The 18669-nt window shown below is 31.4% G+C and overlaps 2 protein-coding genes across 2 annotated transcripts; one reads left to right on the plus strand and one right to left on the minus strand.

The window, feature by feature from the left end:
* Positions 1-383: 383 nt before the first annotated feature.
* LOC114162400 (putative WRKY transcription factor 53) lies at positions 384-2331 on the plus strand. Its single transcript, XM_028046269.2, has 3 exons — positions 384-925; positions 1005-1133; positions 1249-2331. The coding sequence occupies exons 1-3, from the start codon at positions 606-608 to the stop codon at positions 1859-1861; spliced, it is 1062 nt and encodes a 353-aa protein (XP_027902070.1). The 5' UTR covers positions 384-605; the 3' UTR covers positions 1862-2331.
* Positions 2332-5671: 3340 nt separating this feature from the next.
* Positions 5672-8878, minus strand: SPCH (basic helix-loop-helix (bHLH) DNA-binding superfamily protein). Its single transcript, XM_028046271.2, has 3 exons — positions 7946-8878; positions 6847-7392; positions 5672-6067 (listed from the first exon to the last, which is right to left on the minus strand). The coding sequence occupies exons 1-3, from the start codon at positions 8348-8350 to the stop codon at positions 6002-6004; spliced, it is 1017 nt and encodes a 338-aa protein (XP_027902072.1). The 5' UTR covers positions 8351-8878; the 3' UTR covers positions 5672-6001.
* Positions 8879-18669: the final 9791 nt, after the last annotated feature.

Below are 18669 nucleotides of genomic sequence, written 5' to 3' on the forward strand. Positions count from 1 at the left end.
AGGTTTGAAGATTCCTAGTCACTTTTGTTTCCAAATTTACCCTTTTCATCACTCTGACTTTTTTCTTTACAAGTTTTCTTTTTGTTCTAATTAAAGAATTAGGTTTTTTTTACTGCGTGTGAATGAAGTGAGTTATTGAAGAGAAGAGGGTCAATGCTAAAGATTTAAGAAGGGTATGTGCTGGAGAATGGGTCAGCAATTGGACCTCTCATCGTTACCCTTTGAACTGCTGGATTCCTTCCTATGACCAAAGACTAGTCCGAGTACACAAAATCCACTCCACTTTTCTCAGTCAAACTTTCCTTTTCCTTTCTATTTTCTGCGCTTTCCCACACTTTGCTTCATTCAAAATCACAACCCCACCTTAAAAATCCCATATAACTCACCTCATCGCTAACCCATTTTCTCTTATTCTCTTCTATATGCTTCTAAACCTTTTCTTTTTCCTTCTCCTTCTCCTTCTGGTGACACCACCCACCAAACCTACCCAATCCATGCTTTAGTTTACCCATCTTTGGTATGTGCCACATCAAATTTTTCTCCACAGAACCAATCATTTTTCATCACCTGGTACACAAGTCACGGGGTTCATCTTTTGTGCCTACATGGACAACATGGGAGACCCAAAGAGCATCGTACAAGAGCTGCTACAAGGTTTGGAGTTGGCAAGGCAGCTTCAAGTGTGTCTCCACACACCTTCTTCGTCCCAAGAAACCCGTGACCTCCTCATCCACAACATCATTTCCACCTTCGAAAAGGCTCTTGAAATGGTAAATTGGAAAGGGCCACTTCCTGCCGCTGAATCATCACAACTGCCCCTAGCAGCCGCAATCCGAATGTCAGATTCACCTATCAGCAGTAGTCCCCGAAGTGAAGACTCCGAGAGAGATTTGAAGGACCAAGACCACAATGCTTTCAAAAAAAGGTATATCTAATACCAATGCACCACCCTGCCTTCTGCTTTTGTCATTTCATTAACTTCATCAACTTCTTTCCTCTGTCAGAAACACTTTGCCGAGATGGACAAAAAGGATTCGGGTTACACCAGGAATGGCGGTGGAAGGGCCTCTTGATGATGGATATAGTTGGAGAAAATATGGTCAGAAAGACATCCTCGGAGCCATGTACCCCAGGTATATAACCACATATTTAGTACTGTTATGTCGTTATAGTGTTGAACTAGATTTGTATGTATGTATAGTATATATATATAATATATATATAACTATGTAGCTTGTTTATTTGCAGGGGCTATTACAGATGTACCCACAGGACTGTGCAAGGTTGCATGGCAACCAAGCAAGTGCAAAGATCTGACGAAGACCCTACAATTTTTGAAATCAATTACCGAGGAAAGCACACCTGCACGGTGGCCCACACCGCGGCTACTTCTTCAGTAATTCCATTAGAAAACCAAGAACCAACTCTGAACAACACAAATCAGCAGCAGAATATCTTGCAGAGCCTTGAACAGCAACCGAATGATTTACTTTTGAGTCTCCGAGAAGGGTTGAGAGTCCAAACACAGAACCTAGATTCCACTGACCAATCATTTTCTCCATTCCGTTTCCCTTTATCAACGAACATAAAAAATGAAGGTCAAGTTTTCCCTCCCCATGTGCTTGAAAATTTCGGTTCGCCTTATATGTCGCCTGCTACATCCGGAATCAGCCACTTTTCTGTGTCTCCGAGTGGGGTGAACAGTTTTGGAGGGAACCCAAATCTGGGAACTTTTGAGTCTCATATCAATGACATGATCCCACCTGCTACTTCAGCTCCAAACTCAGCTGCTGTTGCTTTAGAGTTTCCTTTCAACCAGTTTAATTTTGATGGTCAGAACTTCAGATTCGATAACCCATGATTTTTCTGCTGAGTATACTCAAACAACAGAAATTGAATAAAAGACAAAATCTATATATATATTTTTTATAAATTATAGAATTAGAAGCATATGATGTAAGTGGAAACATATCAGCAGGTGCTGTAAGGTAAACATTCTAGAATTATATGACCCTTTTGGAAAAAGAGGCAAAAACATTTCTATGTGTGTCGTAGCTCCATGTGTCGTAGGAATGTGCAATTCTAAAATTGCTTGGTCAATAAGAATTTTCCTTCATTGTTAGAGACATGTCAAGTTATCATATCACAAGCTCTCTTTTCTGATTTTTTTTTTTTTTTTTGGCTTTAATATCAGGATACCTATTCAGTGCAAACTGATGATGAAATGAAAATAGTCATTTTCTCGAGTCAGAGGAAAGGGGAAAAAGATATAAGCCATTGTATTTATTTCCAATTCTCTACAAATAAAATAAACAATCCAGTTTCTAAGCAGGTTAAGGTATCTTATCTTTGACCGTTGAAACGTTGACGCGGACCAACACAAAAACAAAAATCCAGCAAGATTCATGATATTTCGTTGAACTGTGATTTTAGTTGTACAATAGCGCTTTACACATTAAGTCGCAACTTGGATTGAAAATAAGAAAGGAAAAACTAGGGTTACAAATAAATAAGTGGGTCTATGTGACATTTATCCAGCAATATTGTCAAGGGAAATTTGAAAATACTTTTCTATAAACTAATATTCTTGAATTTCTGTTGACTATATACTATTCTGTTGAATGATTTTCCAAACTCAATTTCTAAAGTTAATATATTTCCTTAAAAAATAAAATATGTGTGAAGAATTATGGGATAAATAAACAATTTTAATCTCTGATTTTTCACGTATGGTCAATTTACTTTTTATGTATATCATGAACATAGGGAAATTCAAATATTACTTTAAACAAATATTCTTTAATTTTTCACTTCTCGCCTTTTTTGTGCAGTGAAAAATAAGATGAATTTGATTTCGAAGATTCACCTAAGTTGATAGCTCACGGTCTACAAAAATATTTACAAATATACTTCAAATAATTGATCGTTGAAGTTCTGGCATCATTGACAATGAAATCTAAACTCATTTTTATGAATATATTTTTTTACATTATTTTTATATACTGAAGTAAAAAAAAAAAAAAACATTAGATAATTATATAGAAATACAAATTTTTCCAGGTGCAATTTGTAGTATTCAAATTGTATGAAATTTAAATATGTTTTCACATAAAGAAGTTTGGTAAACATTACCCGGTCAAACAAAATGTTTCCTAAATCTTTTTAGTCCCTAAAAATTGCTTTCCACAATAAATGAGAAAAGCCCCCACAAATAATTGGATGTTTAAAGCCCAAAACGTGAGGTCATAGATATGGGCTTAAATTTAACAAAATGTCAGACCAGGCAAGTTACAAACAACCCACGGAATATGGGCCCCGTAGTTCCATTGAATTTATATATGGAATATTTATAGTAAAAATCATAGGTTTTTGAGTAAAAGATAATAATACAATTTTTTTTTCAATTAAATTTTATAATTTTAAAATAATTTTGAAGGCCAATATATCAATAACGTTTATACTAGAACAAAAATACAAATTAGCCTAAAATAATCTAAAAGCGTCTCATGATAGTAGTTGAGTTGGTTATCCTGTTTGACACATTTCTGTTTTAATATTAATGGAGAAACGCATTTGAAATGTCAAATAAATTTAACAAAATTTTATTAAAAGGATTAAATTCACGTATTTCTAAAATTTGAGAATTAAAATTTAAAAAATGGACTAATTCTAATTTTCATTAAAAATTAAGAGGATATCAAAAATATATTTAACTCGAAAATTAAATATGACTTGAAAGTTTTATAGAGTCAAAATTTATACAATGAAATAAAAATGAGAAAGATGTGGAATATAAAAAAGAACACATAAACAGTGAAACTTATAAGATTATAAATAGGTATTATATTATGGTATCTATTTTTTCTTATCAACAATAAAATATTTTATAACTACAATAGAGGACTTAGAATACTCTAACATGTTTACAGTGTTGTAGTACAATAATAATTCAAGAAGTCCTTCCTAGTACACTGCAAGATTTCATCCCTACTATAAAAATACTGACGTATTTGTAATCGTCGGTAATGACCGATAAAATTTACAATCCGTTAATAAATTTATTAACTAGCATTTTGCTGATGTATTTTTAGTCGTCTGATAGGTGAACATTAATTTTGATTGACTGACGGGTTTTAAACATTACAACATAATTCTTGCAATTATAGTTACTTCAAAACTAGCTAAACAATACATTATCTTTTATTGATATTAGTAATTTATTCTAAAAAATGTCAATTTTCATAATATATATGAAATTTGTATAAATGCTACTTCCATTATCCAATATTTATCTTTATATCTTTTCCGGTTATATCTCAAAATTATCCCCTTTGTGAAACGAGATATTGAGTTAAGACACGGTTAGGACTCTTTACTTATTATCCAAGCCCAAATCTTTATTGTGCACTTAAGAATACGTCTTCAATTATGTTTAAGAATGAAATAATTCTATTCCCTTTGAGTCCATATTTTGTACTAGCATCTACATACAACACTAAACTCTATTTTCTTCTCTTTTAATTATCAAGAATCTAAACTGATTAAAATGATGATTTGATGTGCTGTGATGTGACAATTAGCTAAGTTATGGTACCTTGTGTGAGTAGCTCATATAAAAAAAAAATGATAAATATCTTCTTTTTTATCCCGCTAAAAGTTTGAACAATAATATTAGGACTAATGATTTATACTAGTGGTAAAAATAGTGTCAATTTATTTATATACTACTTTCATTTAAGGGAGGTTGCTAGCAACTATATTTTGTTAGTGAATTGTGAATGGTTTCGTGTTTGATGTAATGATTTTGTTCCTTATCATTTATAACTTATGAAAAGGAATAAATTATATATATATTACCTCTATCACACAATAAAATAAAATAAGTAAAAGAAAAAGAAGTTAGGTTTCTTCGATAGGTAATAATTAAACAATCTGAACACTTTTTACACTATAAAAAAATATCTTATTAATAATTAATTTTAATGATAAAAATTTGTTAGTCATTATAATGATAAATTTAAATATTAATTTACAAAATAAAAAATTATTAATTGTTAAAATAGTCATTAGTTGGATAAAAAGTTATAATTGATCACTAATTAATTAAATACTAATTTATAAACTAATTTTTTTCGGTAACAAAAATATTTAGTTAATATTTAGTAAACAATTTTTTTTAGTAACTAAAAACTGTAGTTATTGTTGAAAAAAAGTGATCTTACTTTCTTAATAGCATTACTTTATATGTTGGAAACTCAAATATTGATGTATTTAATTAATTAATTAATTTTATATATATATATATATATATATATTGTGATTTTATGATGAAAAGTAGGGTAAAAAAAATAATTTTAAAAATGGTTAGACCAATTCATTTATTTATTTATTTCATATATCTCTTTCAATTTTTTCATTTGTTTCAATCAACTTTTTTAATTTTTATTTAATTTTATCTTTATTCATTTTTTTCCTGAGCATTAGTGTTCCGATAAGAAATAAGAAGAGGTAAATTATGTAAAAGTCAAAAGGATAAAGTTAAACAAACCAAAAAGGATGCTTACATATATTTTGCTGCTGGACCAAAGCAAATAGTTTTTAAAGTAAAGATAGAACGGAGCACCAAACTCAAATTTAAGCAACATAATGTTGTTGTGGAGGAAAGGTTGAATTTTGGAAATGGAAATATAATTAATTCATAGAAAAATTAAAGCTTGACAGTGGTCAATTACAGGAGAGTAGTCACTATACTAACAATTACCTAATACTTGTGATGGAATTACACTACCAATTGCTGTAATAATAATAATAATAATAATAATAATAAATAAGAAAGAAAATGATAAAATGATAAAATGTTGGAATTAAATTGACTGTTCCCATCACTTGTCTGTTATTTGTACAGCCACGTACGTAGAAGACAGTAAGAGAAGAGAGAGAAATGCATGCATGGTGATGTTTGGTGTGGATTCTGGACAGGCATTACTCTTCTTTATAGTAATTAGCAGAATGTTTGCTGGATTTGTTGAGCCAATTCTTCTGCACTCAGTTGGCATTCAATTCCAATCTATAAACACACAAACACATATCACCACTGTTTAATACACAACCTAAATTCAACTACTAAATATTCTACACATACGTCCAATCATATACCTGCATGCATCAATATTTCTCCAATTTAATAATTTAAATCAAAATATCACCAATTTTTATATTTGTCTTTTCGGCCATACTATCGGGGACAACTATGTCGGAATGGACCCTGCACTCCCCATCTATCCATTTCTTCTACATCTTACTATAAACAACTAACTAAGCACTAGATACCATGCAAGAAAAATAAATTTATGTTAAGCAATCATTAAAAAGGAAATTTGTTTTTTCATTCAGTAGCTGTCACTTTACACTTCAATGTAAATTAAGACTGTGATAAAAACAAAATCGAGGACAATGATATTTTCATATCTAAAATTATATTATAAACTTAAATTTTAAAGTAATTTAAGGGTAGGTATCCAGCTGGCATCCAAAGAACAAGGTACTGTTGAAACTACATTTTACATAAAAAAAGGCTTCACCATTTCCTCCTCATGTGACAAGGTACTGTTGGAATTCATCATTGTCAGTCTTCTTTTTCATTTTCAATTTTGAATTCCATTTCCATAACACAAATCCTTAATCAAGGATGTTCATATATATATGTGGTGGTTTACGTCTTTAACGTACGAACTTCATTATTAAATCAAGGAATGTTAGCTATGAACAGAGCAAAGGGTTATGCATTCGAAGAAATAATAAGAAGATTATTAGCCATTAATTTTTGTGTTGGAATTCGAAGTGTACCTTGATGGTGAATGAGTTTAACATGGTATCATCAGCAGCACAGTTAATGTTGACATGGAGGATTTCTAGTGCGAGATCTTCGAGCGCTGTGATTATCTTCAGAGCCTGTCCGGGAATTCGTTGAGACACCGTTTTGAGAAGAACGTGGGGCCCTGAAAACTTGACCTCCACATCAGCAGTGGCGGATTTGGAGTTCGCAACAAGCTCGTTGATGTTGTCGTTGATGGAGGAATTAGCAGAAGAAGTGGGAGAAGGGTCCAGAGAGTTGGACATGGTTGGTGAAATCATGTTGTTGTACCCTTGCTGCAACCTTGGCCTGTAAGGACTTCCTGGTTGTGGAGTTCTTGGGCTAATGGGCAGGTTTAGTCTCGGGCTCAGAGGTGGTTTCCGAGGACTCAGAGGTGAGGGCCTTGGGCTTGAAACAAGCCTAGGGCTTAACACTTCACTGTAAACTTTCCTTTGTTTCTTGGCCTCCAGGGCTTGGAGCACCTGCTGCAACTCGTTGATGTAATCAACCACACCTCCGATTATTGATGCTTGATCTCCCTAAACCATAAATCATTGAGAATAATTTAATAAATTCATACTTTATACAAATAAGTATGTAATTAAAAGTCAACTAATTCAAGAAATGCAAGGTGCACTTAATTTAATCTGTGAAGAACACACACTTTACACTGTTATACGAAACCAGTAACCATATATATTTGAAGTTAGGTTTATGTGAGATAAAAGCAACTTTAGACAAATAATGAATACCCTTAATTTTCAATCATCTCGCTTAAACGATGAAACGAAATTTTGTTTTAAATTTAAACCCTCAAGGCAAGCTATACGCCAAAAAGGACAACTCACGTGCAACTCTGTACCAATGTGCCAAAAAAACTCACATGAGAGAGCTTTTAATGTTGCTCTCCGTTAAATACTTAGAGTTTTATTTCAGAAATCTGTAGTAACCTTTAAATAAATATTCATTACGCATAAGTGAGAAAAAATGAACTATAATTAAACAACAACACTAAAAACATTTCAAGATAAAACATAAGAGCTTAAGAGATGTAAAAGAAAGTGAAGATAAATAAATAAAATGAAGACGTACCCGTTTGACATAAAAGCAAGGCATAAGCGACCTCAAGACGGACAAGTGTTCGTTCATTTGCTTTCTCCGGTTGCGTTCAACGGTGATGTGAGACATCCTTTGTTGTCCATCTGGGTTTGCTTCCTCTGACGTGGTGGGAGTAAGCTTCTGTCTCTTGGTTTTTGATGAGGTTTCAAACTCAGTTTCGGAATAGTCTTGTGGAGCACTTGAGGAGGTAGACTTTTGGGACACCAATCTTGAGACATCCTCGTTCTCTTTGGAGACAGCAACAGCTTCTTGGTTAATGGGAGGGAAATGGGTTAAGTCGGATTCTAGGCTCTCCAAAATGGCGAAGAGATCGTCCCCACCAAAGTGGTCGCTTCCAAACTCTTTGTCGTCGAAAATATCACATAAGTTGTCGTCCATGTTGGAGGGTTTTGGAGTGGGTGGACTCCGGGAAACCTGCGACTGAAGTGCCGGAAAATTGTCGTTGAGTGGGAAAGAGAATGAGAAAGGGACACAGAAAATGAGGTTTGTCAAGATCAAGAAAAAGGGTAGCGGAGAGTGGAGAGTGAAAAGGAGTAAATATATGAGTGGGGTGTTGATGTGATAGAGACTAAACGATCGCCATCAACTACTACTGCTGATTGATGTTATGGCCCCTTTTTGAAAAGATGTGGTTTAAACCCTTAGATGCTTAGGGATCGATACTATCTCACGGGCTGAAGCGAAAGCAGAACAGAAACAGCAGTATCAGAGAGTGTGCCAGTATTCAAAACTGAAAGACGAGTTTTGAGAAGGGAGCTTGAGAGAATGGAGAATAACTTGCATGTATTCTAAAGTACATAGCAATGATAAAGGTGTAAAACAAAGTGATGCTGCTATAGTTGTTGGTTTTGGAAAAGTGTTAATATAATGCAAGTTTTAGATAGTTATTTGGGTCTTACAAGCAGTTTGAGTTGATGTTATGAGCATATATATGGCGAATGAGAGTGTGGTTTTTACTATTAAGGACAGGAGAGAGGGGTGAAGGATCGCTGCGCATCCACGTTACAATTCCCACTCATAAATACCTCTGCTCTCCTTCATTAATATGTCACTGAAATGTTTTAAAATTTGGGAAGGAACAGTGAATTATTTAAACTTGAATTGATGTCCATTAAATTTGTGGATGCTTTTTGTAATGAAGTTCAACACCATTTTGCAGGTAAGTACTGTGATTTCTCAGCGTTTTATGAATGTCATTTGCATTAAAAATACCGTTGTTTCTGTGTGATATGGATAGTGCCACTGCTTTACTACTGTGTACTGTTCTCAATAAAAACACATCGATAAAGGAGAATTAATTAATTCCGCGTCTGGCTACATAAATATAATGCTATGCTAACATAAATATTCTATATTTTTTATAAGAAAATCCTTACAAACAACTATAATCTTTATCAAAACTGATAAAAATAAAAATAAAAATCCTAGATTATGATAGTTAGTCGCAGTAATTTGCACTTTCCGCCCTTAATTTTGACTTTCATCTAGGATTCTTTTTTTTGTGTGTGTGTGTGTGTTTTTATTCAAATTGAACTTCTTTTTAGTGAGTTGTGTACTGAGATAGGCTTTTGGAACTTATCATTGAAGATTTATTAATCATATGAAAATTATCTTTTTTTAGGAGATGTATTTTAATTATTTGTATGCAAATTTTTTTGTTAAGTTATTGCTGTATCTGAATAATATATTGGAAATAGTTTAATTTTGGAGCATTATTTCTTTAGTTTTACGTAACTAATTTACTTAACAATGATGAATCGAATACAGTTGACGTTAGACAGGTGAACAATTTGTTTGATTTAATAATTTAATGTTCTAAAAAACTCTGGTAATCTTTGTATTATTTAGTTTGATTATATGTCCAACTTAAGTAAACCTTGTTAGATTACTAGTTTTTGTCCATATTTGTAGGATGTTGAAGCCTTTAAGAAATGTTTATATTTGTATTGGAGTTTTGCTTTATAAATTATTCGTGATATTATCATACTAGTAGTTTTTGCTTAAGATGGTATTGAATATTTTAATAAAGGATTGTCATGAATCTTGAAATGATAAGATTTTATCTTCATATGAATAATTCAACTTAACATCTGAGTTCGTTGTAATGTATAAAATATTTGAATTGGTTATAATGTTGGTAGAAGTTAAGTTTAGCTTCCTTTTAATATTGTAAAGTGTTGAATTTAAGAGCTTGCTAAGTATTATAAAAAATATTTAGTTTGATATTTCTAAACTTGAAAAATGAATGAGTTAATTTGTCATTAAATCTCGTATAAGGTAATTGTTAGATTATGTGATATAGTATATAAGGGGACGTTCACTTATATTTAAATATAGTTTCTTACGTAATGAAATTTTACTTTCAATATATTGTACGCTTACACTTAATATAACTTGATGTTATGATTCGATGCGTATAGAATAATTGGTTTCTTATACTTTTTATCATAACTAGATATTATTGCATGATGCATAATATGATAATTGGTGCTTGGAGTGAATAAAAATGCTCCAAACATGTAAAGTGAAGCTAAAATTGGTTGTAACATAAAGTCAAATAGGCTCCATAATTGTGTATTTTTATGAAATAAAGAAAATAGAAAAAGAAATGCAAGGGCGTGAAGCTCTTTATGGGGAAATGGAGTTGCAAGTATATAAATGTTTTTGAAGAGAAAAAGCGTTATTTGTGGAAACCCAAAAGTGGAGAATATTGAGCATGAATGAAATTGGCTTCTCACTGTCCTTCCGTGTTGCACGCTACTTTTTCTTTTCCACATATGCTTTCTATCTGAAAAAGCCTGCACATATATCGCTGAGACTTGGACTTGCACAACATCAAAAACCAGATCATTAATTTCCATTATACCATTATTTTTTCAAAAATGTCATCAATCACTCACCACTATTTATATTGAAAAATGATACATTGACATCCAAATTTGACCATTTTTGTTACCACCTGACCTGGCATAAGCTATTTTATTAAAAAAAAGAGATTTAAGCTGAAAAACTAAATGACAGTGGTGGTGAAGCGGTTGGGAACGCACTCGCTCGTGTAGTCACTTACCACTCATCACACTCCGCTAAAATTATTTTTGTTTTCGAAAAACTATCTCCTCCACCGCTCCACCACTTCCCCAAAGGTGCCCACAAACCCTCCCCCACCACTCGCCACTCATCACAGAACACTCAACCTCTTCCGCACAGAACCCTTCCCGCACACACACACACACCTCTGCTCGACCTCTTCCCGAAACCGCCGCCCCACAAAACCCTTCCCGCACACACACACCTCTGTTCTACGTGTTCTTGAAACCGCGCCACAAAACCCAAAACCCCTCTTCGAGAAACCCTAACCCACGACACATATTCTGCACAAATCAAAATTCACAGATTTTGGAATTGCAAAACAACACACAATTCTACCACTTGCAAAAAGGTTGGACCCCAACAATGCACACCAAAACCAGATCCCATCCCACTTCTTCTAAACCAGGTCTAAGTTCATTTGGGGAAAGACTAGCTTGCAACAATTTTAAATTTATCTTGCAACTCAAGAGCAATTAAGATGTAACCCACCAAAGAGCTTTTGCAAAAATTATAATTCACAAATTTTGGAACTACATAACAACACACAATTTTCCCACTTACAAAAAGGTTGGACACCAACAGTGCACACCAAGACCAGACCCCATCCCACTTCTTCTAAACCAGGTGTAAGTTCATTTGGGGAAAGACTAGCCTGCAACAATTTAAAATTTATTTTGCAACTCAAGAGCATTTAAGATGTAACCCACAAAAGAGCTTTTGCACAAATTATAATTCACAAATTTTGGAACTACATAACAACACACAATTTTCCCACTTACTAAAATGTTGGACCCCAACAGTGCACACCAAGACCAGACCCCATCCTACTTCTTGTAAACCAGTTGTAAGTTCATTTGGGGAAAGACTACCATGCAACAATTTTAAATTTATCTTGTAACCAAACAACAATTAAGGTGTAACCCACCAGAGAGCATTTGCACAAATTACAATTCGCAGATTTTGGAATTACATAACAACAATTTTCCCACTTACTAAAAGGTTGGACCCCAACAGTGCACAACAAGACCAGACCTCATCCCACTTCTTGTAAACCAGTTGTAAGTTCATTTGGGAAAAAACTAACCTGCTACAATTTTATATTTATCCTGCAACCCAAGAGCAATTAAGGTGTAACCCACCAAACACCTTTTGCACAGATGATAATTGACAGATTTTGGAATTACATAACAACACACAATTCTACCCCTAACTAAAAGTGGTTATGTAGTTTGCCACTGTTATGTAGTTCCAAAATTTGCGAATTATAATTTGTGCAAAAGCTCTTTGGTGGGTTACATCTTAATTGCTCTTGGTTGAAAAATAAATTTTAAATTGTTACATGCTAGTCTTTCCCCAAATGAACTCACACCTGGTTTAGAAGAAGTGGGATGGGGTCTGGTCTTGGTGTGCACTGTTGGGGTCCAACCTTTTTGTAAGTGAGAAAATTGTGTGTTGTTATGTAGTTCCAAAATTTGCGAATTATAATTTTTGCAAAAGCTCTTTGGTGGGTTACATCTTAATTGCTCTTGGGTTGCAAGATAAATTTAAAATTGTTGCAGGCTAGTCTTTCCCCAAATGAACTTAGACCTGGTTTAGAAGAAGTGGGATGGGGTCTGGTCTTGGTGTGCATTGTTGGGGTCCAACCTTTTTGCAAGTGGTAGAATTGGGTGTTGTTTTGCAATTCCAAAATCTGTGAATTTTAATTTGTGCAAAATATGTGTCGTGGGTTAGGGTTTCTCGAAGAGGGGTTTTGGGGTTTTGTGGCGCGGTTTCAAGAACATGTAGAGCAGAGGTATGTGTGCGAGAAGGGTTTTGTGGGGTGGCGATTTTGGGAAGAGGTCGAGCAGAGGTGTGTGTGTGTGCGGGAAGGGTTCTGTGCGGAAGAGGTTGAGTGTTCTGTGATAAGTGGCGAGTGGCAGGGGAGGGTTTGTGGGCACCTTTGGGGAAGCGGTGGAGCGGTGGAGGAGATAGTTTTTCGAAAACGAGAATAATTTGAGCGGAGTGTGATGAGTGGCAAGTGGCTACACGCGTGAGTGCGTCCCCAACCGCTTCACCACTGTTATTTCATTTTTCAGCTTAAAAAAAATTAAATGAAATAGTTGATGCCATGTCAGGTGGTAACAAAAGTGGTCAAATTTGGGTGTCAATATATCATTTCTCATTTATAAAACAAGAGACTCCATCACTTATGAAATAACTTTATTTTGTTTAATTCTTTTTAATTGTATTATCTATTTATAAAATAGAACGTAATTGTATTAAGTTATGAATGTTTGACATTAAATTTAAGAAATAGCTTATCACCAAAACATGTCATTCATAACAACAAGAAAACCCTAATTAAATTGGACAATCAAGCATGTCTTCTATATGTTTCGTCAACCAAGCATTTTTATCTTTCATTTTATCTTCCAATTATTTTTATTTATTCTTATAATTTTCATTCACTAATTTTTTATTCTTTATACCAATGAAACTATACATATTTATTTAGTGTTTTTAACATATTCATACCGTTTTAAATTTTAACCAAGACATAACACTACAATCCTAAATAATAATTAATTTTAGTGACTAAAAACAATTAATAACTAATTTAGATATTAATTTATAAACTAAATTTTTTTTATAATTAAAATAGTTTATGTTATGAATAAAAAATTATAATTAATTTCTGAATTGGTAACTAAAATAGTTTTCATCATAAATTAATATATAAATTGGTCACTAATATTAATTATCAAAATTTAGATTACAAAAAAAATTAGCTTTTAACTACAAATTGGTTTCTAAATTAATCTCTAAAGATACTTTTGTCACTAAAATTAATTTTTAATTAAAGATTTTCTTGTTATTATCCTTATTTAATTTCGTCAACTTCTGCTTTTAGCTGGCTTTGTGATATACTTGAACTACATTTTAAAATTATTTCACAAATTAACTTACAACTTGTAGGTATTATAATCAACTTAAAATTAATTAAATTTATTAAACCAATAACAAATGTGCGTATATAGCTATCCAGTTTCCCATTCAGAACCTCTTTGTATTTACTCTCTCCTCCTACAGAACTATAGTTCTGGGTTTTCTCTCCACTGAAATAAATAGATTTTATCAGAGAATAACACCTAATTGAAACAAATACTTATTTTATTCTTCTCATCAATCAAAAGAAAAATATATAATAAAAATTAGGTCCTGTTTTTTTATTTCTTAGCTATTTTTTTATCAACTATAAAAAGTTATTTATTTTCTACTTTTGAAAGCTCGAACTGGAATTTACGAAAAAGAATTTTATTATTTCCAATGTTTATATACAAAATTTTTACCGAAAAAAAAAAGACAGTTTTTAATTAATAATAAACACAAGAAATGAAAATAAAAACAAAATTCTTAAAACAGAGAGGTCTTTACTTTACTCTCTATTTAACGGCTACAAACTAATCCTTGTATTATGTTTTCACAATGGAGAAAAAACTTCGCAATTTCATTCATAATGAAAGATAGATAAATATAACTTGTAAAAAATATTATTTAAATACATAATCTTACATAAGATTATTTTATTTATGGATTGAGATATTCTTAATATTCTATTCTCACATTTTATACAAATTTTCTTTGTTATAAACGAGAAAATACATACAGTATATATTTAAAACCATGGTTGTTGGGATACAATCATGACACACTTGGTAGATTTGTTGGCCTCAACATAATATTCACATTTGAGTTTGACAAATTTGTAATGTTGTGTGGGTGAGTTACTCGTGTGAGCGAAATGGTGAGAATTAATTTCTGGGTGAGAATGACATTCAGATGGTTGGATTTGAGAGTGAGAGAAGAGGATGACGAGATTCAAATATTTTGAATCTCCTTAAGTGAGATGATATGAGGGTGATACATATACAAATACAGTTTTATTTTCAAATTTAAACAAGTTTTCTTCATTTCTTTGAGGTGAGTTATTGTTAAGAATTCAAGTGTGAGTCTAATTCCTACATTGATTAGAAATGAAAAAGTAGAGCACTATATAATAATTTAAAGACCCATAAACCCATTGTCTTAATACTTAAGGTTTTGGGTTAAGAGTAATGTCAATATTTTACCTTATTGAGTTCAGGTCTCATTACTAAGTTCCTTGAAATTTTTATTGTGACTATCATCCATTATTATAAAATAAACAATTCAAAAAATCGAATAAAAGAATATATTCAACTAAAACAAATAGAAATTCAAGTATCGTAATGTTTTGTTTATGTAAACCTAACAGTTATTGGCTTGAAATGAATTTGGAATAAAGGTTGTGGTTGAAGATGAAGGAGTAACTAGAAGGGAACCAATTCCCATCGGCGCTGAAACTGATTCCATGTGAGAAGAAGAAAAGATTATGTTTTGGTTTTACATTTTATTAATAACAGTGAATAATAAAATAATAATAATAACATATATATTTTAACTATAAAGACAAATGAGTTTTAATCTATTAAAATATTTTTTTATTCTATCATATCTATCAATTTTTTTACAAACTATTAGAAATTTTACTTTCAAATTCATTCAATTCACCTAAATTTATCCATCATTATCACTATTTGATCTTTTTGCAATTGAACATGATCTAAGACTAAGACTAAGGCTGGTTGCATAATATTATTTAACTCCGAAGAAACCACACTTGATAATTTTATCACATTGCTTTACAATCAAACTCAAATAAAATGTTATGAAGACCAATTCTAATACCCATTTTATACTTGATATATTTGTCTTTGTATTTATATAAAAATATTAGAAAATGAATTTGTCATAATTGTTGTTTATGTAGATGACATCAACATTCTCCTTATAACTCCTAATGAGCTCACAAAGGCAATTGATTGCTTATTTAGTCAACCTTGTTTGTCTTCCTCCCTTTATTAAAATCTCTTCAAAGGAGAATTCACCCACAAATAAAAAAATATATATAAATAAAAACATAAAAGAAATTTAATGTAGTTCAACACCTCAAGTCGTACATCCATGAATACTCAACAAAAGTGTTATTAGTCATCATGCAATTTTTCTGATAAAAATTGCAAACCTTTAAACAACCTTTTCTAGTCAAGACTACAAATCCTTCTTATGCAATTTTTATGAATAAAACTGCAAACTCATATAATATTTTTGTGGAAAAAACTGTAAACTCTTCTCAAATAATTTTTTTTTGAAAGATTTAAAAACATTCCAATGACATACAACTACCCAAGTCCACATAAACCCAAGAAAATTGTGGTTATAGTTCCAAAAATAACTCTTTATTTTTATAATATTTTTGTGTTGCTCTTTATTTCATATTATCCTGTGTGAGACTTTGGCAAACACCCACTAAAGGACTAACATATCCTCCCTCACCAAAAGTCTGACATGTTCTGCAAAAAACATTTGTCAATGTACCAATTGATCTCCTTAATTCATTCTTGTGTGCACAAATTCATTGATGACGACTGTCTTTTCTCGTCATTAACCTTCATTGCCTTGTACATCAAATTCGTTGTTGGCACCTTCTACATCATTGTCGTTGACAATTGATCGATACTCAAGGAGAATCCATTACTAACACGACCTCAGCCAAGCCAGACACAACAATACATTTATCAATGAAGTCATTACACAAAAATAATGATAAAGACTAACCTCTCTTCAAAGGCACAACACCCAACGTTGATTATGGTCACTATGGCTTGTCTTCCTCCTTTGATTAGAACATAAGCTTTGACAGACTATTTGAAGATCACACAATAGGGAAATAATTTATTCAAGCGAAGAACATTCACAAATAAGAACAAAAATATAAATAAAAGCACATAAGAAATTTAAAGTGGTTCAGCACCTCAAGACCTACACAAAAAATACTCAACATACAATTTTTGTTGCCAAAATTGCAAACCTTCATATAATCTTTTCAAAACTGCAAACTTTTCTCCTGCATTTTTTGTAAACAAAACTACAAATCCTTCTCATGCAATTTTTTTTGTTAAAAAATGTAAACATTCTCAAATATTTAAAAAAAAATTATAAACCTTCCAATGATATATAATAACCCAAGTTACTAATTTCCTCATACACCCAAAAGACCATTTTGGGTTGCGGGTTAACTCCAAAAATAATCTTTTATTCTTTATAATATTTTTTTTTTATTTTTGCTGTTTCTTCTTCGCATTATTCAATTGGAACTTTGGTAAGCATCCATAAAGAACCAACATTCTCAAGATTCCCAAGTTTTAATATTATTTTTTCTTAATAAAAACAAATATATATATCGAAGGGACAATTCGACATGCAAAATTAAAAAAGAAAAAGAAAAAAATCACTAGATGCAAATTTTCCTCAAGTTTTACAATTTTTTTTCTTCCGCTTAAAAGGTTCGATGATTAACAACTGGTGACATTTGAAAGTGTTTTATCCTTTCTAAAAAGTGGGGACACCTTCAAAGTTGTGAAACTAAATTTTCTCCTTCAGTTATCCATATAGATGTAGATAAAAGTAAGTTGCATCAAAATCTTTTAGTTTTCATCATGCCCGGAGGTTTTGAAACTGTATGGCTCTCATTATATATATATTTTTTAAATAATGATAAATTTTAGTAAAAAAAAGCATGTTTAAATACTATTTTAGAAATAATTTTTAAATAAAAACTAATTTAGATATTAATTTTTTTGGTAATCAAAACTTTAATGATTAATGTTAGTGATTAATTTATAATAATTTATAATAAAAAGTATTTTATTCATTAATTTAGAGACTAATTATAATTTTAATTATTAATTTAGAAATTAATTACAATTTTTTAAAATTATTTTAATTATTAATAATTATCTAGTGTTGATATCTAAATTGATCACGTTAATATTTAATTATTTTTTATTACTAAAATTATTTATTATTAAAAAAAATTCTTGTTGTGTTTCTTAATTTTTGTAGAATTTTATTTTCTTAGCATGTACACGAGACTAAAAATTATATAAAGTTAAATCCATTTTTATTTTATCTTACCTTAGCATACATTAATCAAAGTAGCTCTTCAAGCGCAGACATTTTAGTAAGTAACCCAAAAATATCGTTTGGATAATTATACCTCGTTCAATAACAAATTGAAGTAATTAGTCAATTAAAGAAATGTATCAAATAATAAATATAGATAATATATGAACGTAGACATCAGCGGACCTCATTTATCCTGTCATTCTAGAAATGTATCTACCATCACCACAAAAATTGTCAGAAAAAAAAAATGCGGTCCCATCCCATTATGATAAAATGAATATATTAAGATAAATTAAATATAAATCGGATGGGATGGGAGCTTTTCAATCCCTAAAATAAAAATATATACAAAATGAGTTAACTAACTTATTCATGTATATTGAGTGAATATATCTATTTTATATAACTTAACATAAAATAATTTCTACAACTAACATATAAAATAAAAAACTAAAACTATTATATTCTATTTGAAATTAACTATATTGTGAGATATATTAAATGATATATAACTAAATTTCGACACTCCAACGTTAAAACTACAAACGCTCGTATGGGACATCTAAAAACGATAGCAATGT

Source organism: Vigna unguiculata, chromosome 9, assembly GCF_037176805.1.
Source record: "Vigna unguiculata cultivar grain cowpea cultivar isolate G323 ecotype 2 chromosome 9, ASM3717680v1, whole genome shotgun sequence".
NCBI lineage: Eukaryota > Viridiplantae > Streptophyta > Magnoliopsida > Fabales > Fabaceae > Vigna > Vigna unguiculata.